At 40.8% G+C, this 13,150-nt stretch overlaps 1 protein-coding gene across 3 annotated transcripts in view; it reads right to left on the reverse strand.

Moving 5' to 3' along the window:
* The window catches only part of kif13ba (kinesin family member 13Ba), a 51,353-nt gene extending 38,731 nt beyond the window's left edge, over positions 1 to 12,622 (reverse strand). For all 3 annotated transcript variants that reach the window (XM_082528801.1, XM_082528800.1, XM_082528799.1), the window contains exons 1-3: positions 12,182 to 12,622; positions 11,600 to 11,955; positions 5,615 to 5,708 (exon numbers count right to left, since the gene is read on the reverse strand). In XM_082528801.1, coding sequence (XP_082384927.1) covers positions 5,615 to 5,708; positions 11,600 to 11,669 — 164 coding nt within the window. In that variant the 5' untranslated portion in view covers positions 11,670 to 11,955; positions 12,182 to 12,622. The remainder of the gene's footprint in view (positions 1 to 5,614; positions 5,709 to 11,599; positions 11,956 to 12,181) is intronic.
* Positions 12,623 to 13,150: the final 528 nt, after the last annotated feature.

Raw genomic sequence — 13,150 nt, forward strand, 5'->3', positions numbered from 1 at the left:
GATCTTTGTCAGAGTGTGTCAACATTCAGCTTCACGAGTCCAAAGCAAACAGCCTCAGGTCATCATGCAAACTGCAGCGACTGATGACGTGGCTGTAGGGAAGTTAGCTGCCTGCTTATCAGACACACAAGTGCAAAGTACCCTGGCAAAGCAATGCAGATCCTGGAGGTAAGGACATCTCTGGTGAGAAAGGACACATGGAAAAACACCAAGGATACTAAGTTTAATGAGAGATTTAATATAAGACGAAAAAAAGACCAAAAAAATCCCCCACAAAAAACTCATTAACCTTGGTTGACAGAGTGAATAGGGAGGTAGATAATTACATCATTAATGTATCTTTGATGGTCAAGAAATTTCCAACTTCAATCAAAAATGTATCACCATTATAGTGAGTCATGGAGTCAAAGGAGCTTGCAAAGAAAAGCGTCTGGACTTCTTTAAGTTGGCTTGAAGACGTTTCACCTCTCATCCGAGAAACGTCTTCAAGCAACTTAAAGAAGTCCAGACGCTTTTCTTTGCAAGCTCCTTTGACTACGATGACCTGGATGACTGAGAACCTTCACAGACATATGAGTCATAGAGTGGTCCCCTGAACAACTAAAGTGGTCTGCCCAGGAAGAACTGAATCAGACCCACACACAGGACACACAACTGAAAGGGAAAAAATAAGGAAATGCCTGCTGAGTCCTTTCAAATACTTGTAGTTGGTATCCGCACTGCAAAGTTGTTTTTTGGTTATTTTTGTTAGTTGTTTTTGTTTCCTCCCTCAAAGGTTTTACCCAGGGGAGAAAGAAAATCACCAGTAGTGTAATAAAATATTTTTAACTTAAAATATAATTACAATAATAATACAATACACAGTCATTAACGGGCAAGTGAACACCCTGTAAATGAACCGTCTTAGTGCTGAGGTGCATCTTTTCAGTCCAATGTTGAAAAACGGCTAGCAGAGAAAACTTGTGCTTTAATAATTTTATTATTTAATAATTTTATTGTAGTACAGGCTGTCGTAAAGAGGCTGCAAGTAAGCCTAAATAGAAAGGACAAGCTCTGTTGTGTTAATTTTGTTTAAGGTTTAGGGCGATCGTGGCTCAAGAGTTGGCAGTTCGTCTTGTAATCGGAAGGTTGCCGGTTCAAACCCCGGCTTGGACAGTCTCGGTTGTTGTGTTCTTGGGCAAGACACTTCACCTACCGCCTACTGGTGATGGCCAGAGGGGCCGATGGCGCGATATGGCAGCCTCGCTTCTGTCAGTCTGCCCCAGGGCAGCTGTGGCTACAACTGTAGCTTGCCTCCATCAGTGTGTGAATGAATAGTGGAATTGTAAAGCGCTTTGAGGGTCTCGAAAAGCGCTATATAAATGCAATCCATTATTATTATTATTATTATTATTATTATTATTATTATTATTATTATTATTCACCCATCCTGTACACAACCTTGTCTGCTGGCTGCCTTTCTTTCCTTCCACATTGAACAAGACAGTCAGGAATGAGAACATAAGTTACATTTGGAAAAGTCCTAATCCTTATATTTCTATATGCTGATGTCTGTATCGGTTTACACAATAAGCTACAAGTCTTCAAAAAGTAATCGTCATTTAGCCTTGGAAAAAAAAAAAAAAAAGTGTCCTCTGCTTTGACCCACATTAAACTGGAGGTATATGTCTAAAATGAAACAACCGACAGGTGCTTGTGCATCAGCTGTAAGGCATTCAGCACCAAGTCCATCTGGATGCATGCATTTACTAATCAGGAGTAAGCTTGAGAGCAGATACCTTTTAAATGAAAGTTGTGCTCCCAAGCTACCATTAGATATCAGATCAAGTAATCAGATCAGTGGCCATGACTTTCCCCTATCTGCCTGGTTAGAAACACAGGTCCTGACAACCTAAGAGAAGAAAATCCTTCATTTGTATTTAAACAGAACTAATCCTGAGTTTCGGCAACAACCCCCAACAAAAACACTTCTGGAGACGTTACTGAAAACTGTCTCACGGCAGAGATTAGGGGTCTACTACATTAGAAGGTGAACATTTCCACAGGTGAAGTTTTCAGCTTCTTTTTTAATTAATAACAAGGCAGTGTGTTTTCTTGCACAGCTAACGGTATGTCAGAAAGCAACCTTAGGTTAAGGAAACTGAGAATAACTCTGGACACACACACACACACACACACACACACACACATCCCCCCTCCCCCTCCAAACGCCTTCGACGCTTATTCCCTTCCATGCCGATGGTGGATCAAGGAGTCCAGCGCTGCTGCAGGCCCGGATGTACTGTCTACATTGGCTGTCTCTCACCCTTTACCCATCCCTGTTGCTTGTCATGTGTTTCTTTGGTGTATTAAGAGTTTTTTCATGTGCTATGTGCAGAGGTGTTTCTGTTCTCAAACTGATCTCCCTATTGAAGCTCAGTCTGGGGGGAGTTATTTTTTTTCTCCTTATCTTTCCTCATGTGGTGCATTTTCCATTGTTATACCTCTCTGACCTGTCTTCCCCATGTGATGTTTTTGTGTAATGTATGTATGGTCGGAGGGTAAGATGGCGCCGCCATAGCGTGCAATAGGTCAGCAGCCTTAACATGAAATTTCCCACTCATGGGACTAATAAAGGTATCTTATCTTATCTTATACACCAGCCTTCATCCTTCACCAACACTATGCTGATTATATATTGTACTAGTGGGCTGTATATAAATGCATATTGAGCTACCCTAAAGTTAAATAAACCTGTCACTGCTCTGTAGATGCCCAGCAAAATGATCCCAATCCTTTTGTGAAGGCCACATGTCACATGACCTCTGACTTAAAACTTCCTTCCTTGAGCTCATTTGTATAGCAAATGTCCTGTCCAATTTTCAAGCTGCCTATTGTTCCACACTAAGTGCTTTTACACAGTGTAAGCCACAGTTCTGACAGTCTGTAGTGATTTGTTTAACATTGTTATTATTGTTTGAATTATATTAACAAGTGCAGTAATAAGACTCTACTTAATGCCAATTAAAGTAAATAAATTTAAATGAGAGTCTAATAATAATAATAATAAAGCTAGTTTGTGCAGATAAAGCTATCAGTAAAGATGACGTTATCTTCTGCCCAGCTTTAAACAGAGGACCTTTATAACTCAGTAACTTAAACAAATAGTGTGCACCTGCAACACCCTAACCTTTATTGCACCCACTCCAGTCTTTCGAAACCTTAACAACCAGGAAACTTGGTGAGTAAAAGATAATCCTCAAATGTAAACACCATGTCAATGAAACCTGGACCCAAGCAAACAAAATAAAAACAGCATCTGCAAACAACACTCAGCCCATCCTTCTGTCACTTCGTTAGTCCTTTGTCACTGACAGACAGTGGGAGAAGCGGCAGCGCTGCTCTTGTTCAGGCCACCATAAAAGTCACCTCTAGGAAGTTTATGGGCGACAGATGCTCGTGTAAATGAGGCTTTCCCCCCCTCTTCCATCTTCTCCTCAATCAAGGAAGGGGCTTTACGGTCACTGGCAGTGACCCAGAGTTAACCTCCTCGTGCGTTGCTAAGGAAACAGAAGAGTTGAGAAAAAGGGAGGAAGCCCAGGCACAAGGAGTTGAGCAGGAGTCAAGTCTGTCTTTTTATATATACAACTCTCTCTGTCTCCGTGCATCTCGATGGTGAAGTCTTTCTTCTAGGCATATCACACACAGACACACACACACACACACACACACACACACACACACACACACAGTGCTGCTGTCTGCTCATGAACGTCAGCCTGAAGCCATTATTCACCGCGTCTGATCTGGCAGTCTGCAGTCGGCTTCAGCAGTCACAAGGAGGTCTTTCTTCTGACACAGCTGGCTTCCACCAATATGGTCAGTAGTCAGAATCCGTAGTCAAGAATGATTAATAGATGATCTCAAACCATCAGACTAGACGAAAAAAGGTTAATTAAAATCGCTTACTTCCCATCAATTTGAGACGCAGTTTGAGCGATCTCACCATTAGTCTGGAACAACTTGGACACAAATTAACAGCACACACACAATCCTGTTCTGTGTTTTACAACCAAATCTAACACATCTTAATTCCTTCAGTACAGGAACTCAGACACCCCGAGCACAGTTATGCCATTACCACCAACAGCAGCTGGTTAACAAGATGGGAGGGAAAGCCAAGAGTGGAAAACAAGAGACAAGTGGCGTGAGTTAAAATCCACCTGCCTTGAAGAGGCCCAACAGGTGGCTGGTCTGCTTCCTGCCAAAAACTACATCATGAGGACATTCCAGACAAATCTGAGACAAGACCTCTTGAGAAACAGCAATTAGAGGGAGGATATAAGAAAATTCCCAAAGCACTGCAAACCTCTCAGAAGACAAAAGGGCAAAAAAAAGAATAAGAAAAAAAGCCAACTATAAATCTGTATGAGGGCAATAAAAGAGGGCTACTGGCAGCTCATGAGATGTGTGACTATTAAGGCCGTTAAAAGTAAGACACTGAAAGCACATCAATATTATTTTATCCTTTATTTTCTTACAATTTGGCTTAACCATTAAAAGTATGTCTATTCAGCCCGTATCAGCATGGTGTCTCAGTGGTTATCAATGTTGCCTCATAGCTAAAGGTTCAAATACAGGCAGGACCCTTCTGTGTAGAGTTAACTCACTTATAAAGAAGAGAGAAAATAAATATCACAAAACAACAATCTGTTCAAGTGAAAAAACACAAAATTACATTACAGTTCGTGCAACTTTGTAACGGAGGTATTTAATTTTCATGTCCGCAACATGTATTTTGTTTAGAATGGACAAAGTGTGGACAGGTAGCTGTTGCAGTCAAGACAGCAGAGCTTGAAACCTTCTAAAATGACAAATAAAGTGTATGACTTGAACTTGGGTCCCTGGTGTGAGTGCTGAAACCTATACCCTAAACACCAATAGTTTTTAAGTGTTAATGATTTAAACTTTTCTAGATCTAAACATATTTAGTAAGGCTGACATCACCACAAAAGGCATGATACTGCACTTTAACTGATGAATTTACAGTAGGTAATGACTAGGTCACATGTGTGACACCACTGGAGTGGAGTTAACATTATGCCTGTACGGGATTTCTTTGGGAGTTCCACTCTCTGCCACAATACCAAAAAAAACCCAAAAAAAACATGCTGCCTATTTTGGCCTAGGACACTCAAAAAACTTTCACTTCCTGGTAAAAACCCAGGCTAAAAATTGCTCCTTTCTTTTAAATACCCCTGGATAGTTTTGTCAGAATAAAAGTCAAATAGGGGTATTCTCAAGCAGGTTCTAGAGTTGTAAGAGCCAACTTTTTTCCATTGATTACTAAAATCATTTATGGATGTACATCTGTAATGGTCATAGTAGGTAATGTCCTCAGAACATTTTCTGAGAATTTCTCAAGTCTGTTCCACCCACATCCTCTTGAATTGTGTCAACACATAACAATGCAAAATGACTGTTTTCATTCACTGCTGCACAAGACATGCATTGCAGCCCTCATTGAGAAAGAAAAAAAAAAAAAGGGGGGGGGGGGGGGGGGGGGGGAGGAATTAGGTGCCAGTGAAGAAAATACATCAGCTGTTGACATGAGTCACACTCTAAACAGACTTACCTAGAGTCTCCTTTTCCAAGGTTACCTCCTGCAGGATGGAGGATCGTCTGGTTTTTCACCATTTCCACAACACATTTAGTGTTTAATTCCTTTTCTGTGGATCAGAAAACACAAAGTGTTATTACTAAACGACTGAAGCTCAAAACCTCACACATCCCAGTCAATGCAACCATTCACAAGCAAACATAATATTTGGACCCAGAATCCTTAGTGTTATATACATGGCTGACACCAAGTAACTTTTATTAACACTGCTCTGATAGCCACGTCCTCCCTGCATAACAAGCAGGAGTTAAACTGCATTAGATATTAGCCGTAATTTCCTGTGGAACAAACGTTATGTTTAAACAATTGTGTGTGCAGAAAAGCAATCACAGACTCAGAAAAAAATGACCTTTTACTTTAGAGTAAGCATTTGGCTAATCAATACCCTGGTTATTTTGGGCACACAAACACATACAGAACTAAGGACGTTCCATTCTGACCGTGGCCTGTTCGTGCAGTGACGTAACACTTGGCCTTCAGACCACCCACTGCCCACTTCCAACTCAGCATGTCTGTCGGGAGACAGACACTCTCTCTATTTTTAAGATTAGACATGTTTGATAAAGGCTATACTTAAATCTAGATCAGATGACACACTATAGTAAAAGTGGGTCGATTCTTGGCGTTTGATTGTCTCGCTATTACTGTAAGATCCATAACTTTATAATATAAAACAACTTGAGGGGACTTGTTATGATTTGACACTATATAGATTAAATTAAAAGCATGCATAAGGACTGATCTTGATGCCTTTTTCATTTATAAAAAAGAAAAAAGCTAGCTGTAAAAGTAACCAAACTGGAAAATAACAATAAATAATTGAGACTGGTATGTCTCTCCATTCATCTGCCGTCCTTAGGAGACCTAATAATAGTTGTCTGCATACTCGCATGGTAGGTGCTGCCAGCATATCCTGGGCTTCCAACATCTGACAGAACTGCTTGTTTATTTGAATTAAAAAAAAAACATGTACTCATAGGAGAATATAACATTAGAGTCACTGGAATTTAAAAAAAAAAAAAAAAAAAAAAAAAAAATCACAAGTGTGTACAATTATACATTATTACTATAGTTAAGACTGTGGTTACATGCCACAAAATACTGAATAAACATAATTAGTCAGTTTGTTATAAATTAATGTTTAATCATAATAATAACACAGCTACATACCACATCAATAGGATGTCTTTCTGTGTCAGCGGGAAGCATATTTAAGACCATAAATATATGGCTGGGAATTGTGTTCTCCCTGGTAACGATAGCCTCTTTAAAGTATCATAAAATTACCCTGTGATCAGAGGTCACAATGGGGTTCCTTAAAATGCAAATCAGTATTTGCTCAAGGTCATTTTTATTGATAATAAATACCATCCTTCCACCACCACCATATGACCTTGTTCAGGCCATGTGTACATATGCATGATAGAGTAGCAGTTTTATTACATTGTTGCTGTGCAAATTACCACCATATTCAGTAAATACTTCAGCCAAATCTTTAGATATGGGCTGTTAGACTTTTTATTAAACAAACAGTATATGAAATAGACGACTGTCAATAACCTCTCAACTGTGCAGTAGGCTTGCAAGAACATGTAGGGATGTTTCGATCATCAGCAAATGTGTTAGGACAGGAAAAACAGTTTGTGGTTTCAATTCCTTTCTGCAACAAGAACTGTCTAAAGTAGCGTTACAGAAGTGCTGTTTCTTCAGTCGTTTCTTTTTTTTTGTAACAAAGTCATGACTGCTGGTATAATCAACAAGTCAGGGTGACGCATACACTCGCTCACCATGTGCCAAATCATAGCTTCACAACCAACAATTCAATATCACTATGAGAGGAGTGCAACAATATCTCCCAAATTCCATAAAATAATTTTTGAACCACAGTTGCACAATTAATCCACTTGATTGGATCACAAAGCAATAAACTTGCTTATTCTAATCCATTTCTAGGTAAATTGGTACCTGAATGGCCTTTAAACATTAATTAATTTCACAGAATTAAAAGCTGGGAGGGTAAGACAGTTTGAGAATATTTATAACCCTAGTGCACAGAAGACATTAGTAGCCTTTCTCATGGTTTGGTGACAAAGTATGAAAAGTTAGCTTTATTGTTAAATAAAGCAATAAAACACGCTTTAGCAAAGGGCATTTCCAATTGCTGTGTAGCTGGTGAATAGGTTGTATGTGGTTTTACATGCTGAATTATTAGCATAGCTGCCTTTGCCTAACAAACAAGATGCAAATAGTCACTTTATCTAGCTGGTACAATTTCTTACATACAATACAAATGGGAATCCCAATGTGTGTAGTTGTACATCTCCAGGCTTTTCTGGCTTAAGCGGACAGGGTTATGGATGCGAGCATGATTGGACCACATACAGTTGTGGTCCAAGGCACATAGGCACAAGAAGGCTGTATTGCTCGACTTAAAAGAAGTCAGCGCATTTTACAGAATTTTTTGTTAATTTGACAAATAACGTGTACTTTATGCTTGAGCAAAATCAGTCTAACTTACAAAGATGTTCAAAATCAAAGGTCTTGTGATTTTCCGTGGGTGGAAGGGCAAAACTTGTCTGGTCGGCACCAAAGTTTACTGTATGCTGGAAAAACTGACGTCCGATGGGGAGGCCAAGTGTGGTCATTCAAATTAGAAATATTATGTATTTTAAGCTGAACTGTCTGCTTTGTGGAGCTTGCACTACTGTTTCAGGCATGAGGGTAGAGCCATGGAAACTTAATGTCAAAGGTCAGAGAACCTGAATCACGCTCCAATTCTTCTGCTGTCAAGGGCAGTACAAAGCAAAAAAAAGGAAAGCAAGAAAAAACGGCAGGTTGATTCAACAGAGAGCCCATAACAGACAGAAAGAGCAAACGTTAAACAAGGGGGCTGACACAGACATACAGCTTTTAGAATGCAAACTTTCTGTTCTACTTTTTCCTTCTGTTACTGCAGCCTACATTACCCATGTGCCCCATGTGCAGCAGCTGTACTTTCTGCTCAGCAGAGAGGAAAGTGTGATGTAGCATGGTTGAGAGGATAAATGTACCCATTGTTATCTGCCTCTCGTTGCTCCATAACCAGCTCCCACTTTCCACTGGCCTTCCCTGGGCTACCGGTGCTGAGGTTTGGCACCACAGCACTGACATCAGCCAGGAAGCTGATTGGCCGCGGTGTTGCCGTTGCTACGCCTGAGGTTGCTCTGTTCTTCGAAGTCCACAGCCATGGGAACATGGAGGATTATGCAACGTTAGCAAATACTCATTCAGACTCACTCCCTTCCTGCCTTTGTCCAGCTAGGCAGCTACAGCACCTCTCCTCCTCAACCTGGGATACATGGGGACAGTGGCCTTGGGTTAAAGGGGCCTGCTTATTATTTCAGACTCTGAATCACCACACCAGCTAGGGAAAGCTGAGAGGAAAGTGCTCTCCCTTAACTACCATGACTGTTTCCAGAAACAGCTGTGTGATGGTGGAGAACAGAGTAAGAGCTGTGGCTGAACAGATCAAAGGTGCGAATGTGTGAACTGGAAAACCACACAGAGCAATTTTTCTGAGATCTGAGAGGATTTGTGAGTGCACTTCTCCTGGAGTGACTCTTGCCCACTGCTTTTTATGAAATCAAAAAAATACTACTTGAATGCTGGTAGATGTGGACAGAAACTCCATTCAGACAGAGAAACCATCAAAAAGGCCCTTATGGAAACGTGGCACTGCCAGTTCCAAACCTATTCCCACTGCATTTAGCAAACTCTCAATTTTCCTGCCTGTTCCTTTTTTTGCCAAAATAATAATTGGTTCAACTTGCTGGAAGATAGAGGATGCATACAGGAACTGATTTATGTACAACATTAACTAACTACTAGACCTGGATGCTGGCTTTGATCTAGTTTTAAATCTGCTTCTGAAAGTTGCTTTTAGTGGTTTGAAAATATAAGCCCATTTGAGTATAGTCAAGAAACTAATTTGAGATCATTTAAGCTTTATGACCTGGCATATTACATTATCCAGCTGGAAGCAGCCACAACCACCAGTCTGAACCATTAACATGACTCGGGATGGAGCCATGCTTCCATGTTTATGTTGTGTATGCCAAATTATGAGCCTACCATGCAAATGTCACCACAAACATCAAGTCTCATCAGACCAGGGAATCTTTTTCCAATCTTCTGCTGTCTTGGCTGGCTAATTAGTTATTTATGTTAACCACCAACTGAACAGGTGTATCTAAAGTGGCTGTGGCTGATGGGCATGTTGTCAAAGTTCAGGAAATCCACTGAATTAAAATTCACTTTGTTAAGTGTAACAAATTCACAAGTCTACAAGCAATCATGTAAAGTAACTGTGACTTTAGAAACTATGTTTGTTTTTTCCACACCTGACTCACATGTAAGCCTTTCTCCATCCTCAGCAAAATGCTGCACAAGCCTTTATTATTTATGGAATCAATAATAAGAGCATTAAAGAATGTGCTCCAAGTATCAATAAAATCCCCTCATAGATATCAGCTGTACCCGTTAGGTCAGATATCACACTGAAAAGGGATAACTGAATGAGGACAAACTGAAGAAATCTAAGACAAAACAGGACAAATGAACTTCAAGTAAATTCCCCTCACTCCCTGTCAACTACCTTGCAGCTGTTGGTGAAAAACTGGACTTTTTAAAGTGGAAAACTTACTTCTAATTTTACAGAGAGCCATCAGTGAAGAAAAAAAAAAATCATCTTTCTCCCTGCAGAGTTTACTCTACATCAGAGTTCACAGTGAGATCAGTGTGGTGATCCACTGCCTTGATCTTGTGACCGACATCTCCAGTTCAAATGAGGGGGAGGACACACGTGATTCATTTTGCCGGTTGTTGGTCAACCACTCTACCTCAGCAGCTTTCCTCTTTCTCCTCCTTTTATGGGACACATGGTATCCCACGGCACAAACACAAATTGGAAATTGACCAGGAAATGTCATCTGTGTCTTCCTTCCTGCAGTGCAGGGAAAAAAAAAAATCTGGAATGCATTTGACCGGCGCATTCGAGCATGCACAAAAGATTTGTGCAATACTGTGCTTTTGTTATCTGGGCTTTTCTAAAATTAGAGATGTAACAAGATGTAGATGTTAAGATGTTAGCAGCCCAGGAGAGACAGTGAGAGATGCAAAGACAAAAGCCTAAATTTCTGCTCCAACATCATTAGGTCAGCCTTCTTGGGTTATTTACATTAAATGAACCAAAAACATGCCTCCTCAGCATATGACAGTTGAAGCCAAAAAGCTACGGACATCTGTATCAGCCAGTAAAGGAGACAAAGCGTCTAGACTTCCAAACAGTAGATCTTCACACAGCAGCTCAGCTTTAAATCTGGCTGGATGGCAGGCAGCCATCAGGGAAGCCCTATGGCAGCACTGTACAAACATGTGCCATCCAGCTCATTTCACTAATGGGTGCTAATCTCTGACTGCCATCCTACTCCTAAGAGGGAAAAAAAAAAAAAACAGAAAAAGGGGAACAGTTAAGTCAGCCCAGGTTCCTGTGAATAATCCATACAGCATAAAAGTGTGAGACTGCCAACATGACATTACTGTATGTCAAGAAGAACTAGGAATCATGTGCAGTGTCAGTGTTTTAATTTCTCTGCACAAGCAATCATGCTGTATGTGTACAGAGATGTCAAAAGCCCTCCTTTTAGAGAACATGTGTTGCAGCTGAAAAAGACTCAGGTGGCACACAGAGATGCATTCAAGATTCTGATGAAGCCTCAAAGACACAAGTGCACACCAAATGTTTGAAATTGATGTGTCAGCCAACTGATTCTACCCACTCTTTCTAGAAACACTGGAGCAACTGATTATATCTCTGGGATGGACAACAATGTGAGAAATGAAATAAAAGTTTTTTGTATGGATATCAACCCCAGTCATAGCAGACTGAAGCCACCCTCTCACCTCTCCTGTTCATGGGCCGTACACGAACAGCCACCTTGACATTGGAGTCGTCCAGGCTCGGCTCCCCCATGCTGTCTCTTTACCCGGGGAGGGAAAGCAGCGCTTGTCCAAAATAAATCCGCCTTTCAGCTGAACAATCATCCAAAACTCGGGAAATGCTCCGCTAGCCGGACTCTGGGCCGGCTAGCCTCTCTCAGCTTTGCTCCACAGACCAGGCATGTCCACGGGAAAAAACAAAAAGCCTGGGTGAAATCCTGCAGGAAGACAGCCACCTCCACTACCACCACCGCCGCTGCTGCTTATTTTCTTCTTCTGTTCATATTCCAGGCTAATTTAAATCCGCCGGGGCGTGGAGGCTGGAAGAGGAAGGAGAAATGTAAATCAAGCAAGATATTACAGTAGCTGGGGTTTGTGACTGAGCAAACATATGCTATCTCCAAAGCCAGAAAAAGGGGGGCTAACCAGCTAATTTGCCAGGCAAACTGAAGGGGAGCAGCGGCAGGAAAAGAGCAAGTTTTGAATCTTTCCTACCATTTTACTCCATAACATGCCAAAACAACACCCAGTCTACGAGCTACACACCTAATGGAATTCATCCCAGATGTGACACCGTTAACCTGTCAGTTAAAGCGAAATGATCCGATGAGAACTGCCTGCCGATGATATGCAGCTTCCCAACGGAATCCGCTGTCCTCCCTTTGCGTCGAGTTGCAAACACCGAGCAGCATCCGCCCTTCCGCTTAATTATTTTCCCTTCATAATAAAAGCCCCGAAGTGTTGTTCTATCTCGCCGCTATCAAACATCGACTAAGTACACTGAATTATCTTAAAATAACGAACTGACAGTAAAGGTCAAATAAGGAAAAATACCAAACACATTGACAACTAAATTTCAGCTGCTTCAGTTTACGCCTGCTTTCATGATTTTATGCCAATTACCTTTACGTATAAACTTTACAAACTCATTTTAGTTGCGCCGGATTTTAACAAATTCATCAGTGGGCTTCAATTTAATTTTATTCATCATTTAAAGTTCATTCCTCGCTCAGCCATGAGTACGTCATCAAAACGCCCAGCCGGGTCCGTTAACAGCACGCTAGCCACACAACAAGCTCCCTTCTTAAGATACTAACTTGTGACTTTAAACTATAACCAGCGTGAATACAGCAGATACCAGCAAATGCCACAATCTTTTGGATAAATTGTTGATAAAAAAAAAGTACTTTTTACCAAAACGGTTCAATACCCCGGCCACTCAGTCAGTCACGCGACACTTCCGGTGGTCACCGTCAAGTTAAACGCAGCATACGGAATACTTCCGATATTTTTTTTTTCCAAAATATAACACGACAACTCCTTTTGACACTCATTGCAATTTCGGGTCATGTTCCTAAGTCACATCATAACATAACGTTACAAAATCAAATTCTAAATTCAGGCGCGACAAATGAACAAAGCAAAATCAATAAATACAGTTAACATTTAAGAGCTAACACAGAAAGCAATGTCTTCAAATATTAGCTATGCAGTACAGTTAATAATTTTACAGTT

This window comes from Aulonocara stuartgranti (genome assembly GCF_965226115.1).
Source record: "Aulonocara stuartgranti genome assembly, chromosome: 1".
NCBI classification, from domain to species: domain Eukaryota; kingdom Metazoa; phylum Chordata; class Actinopteri; order Cichliformes; family Cichlidae; genus Aulonocara; species Aulonocara stuartgranti.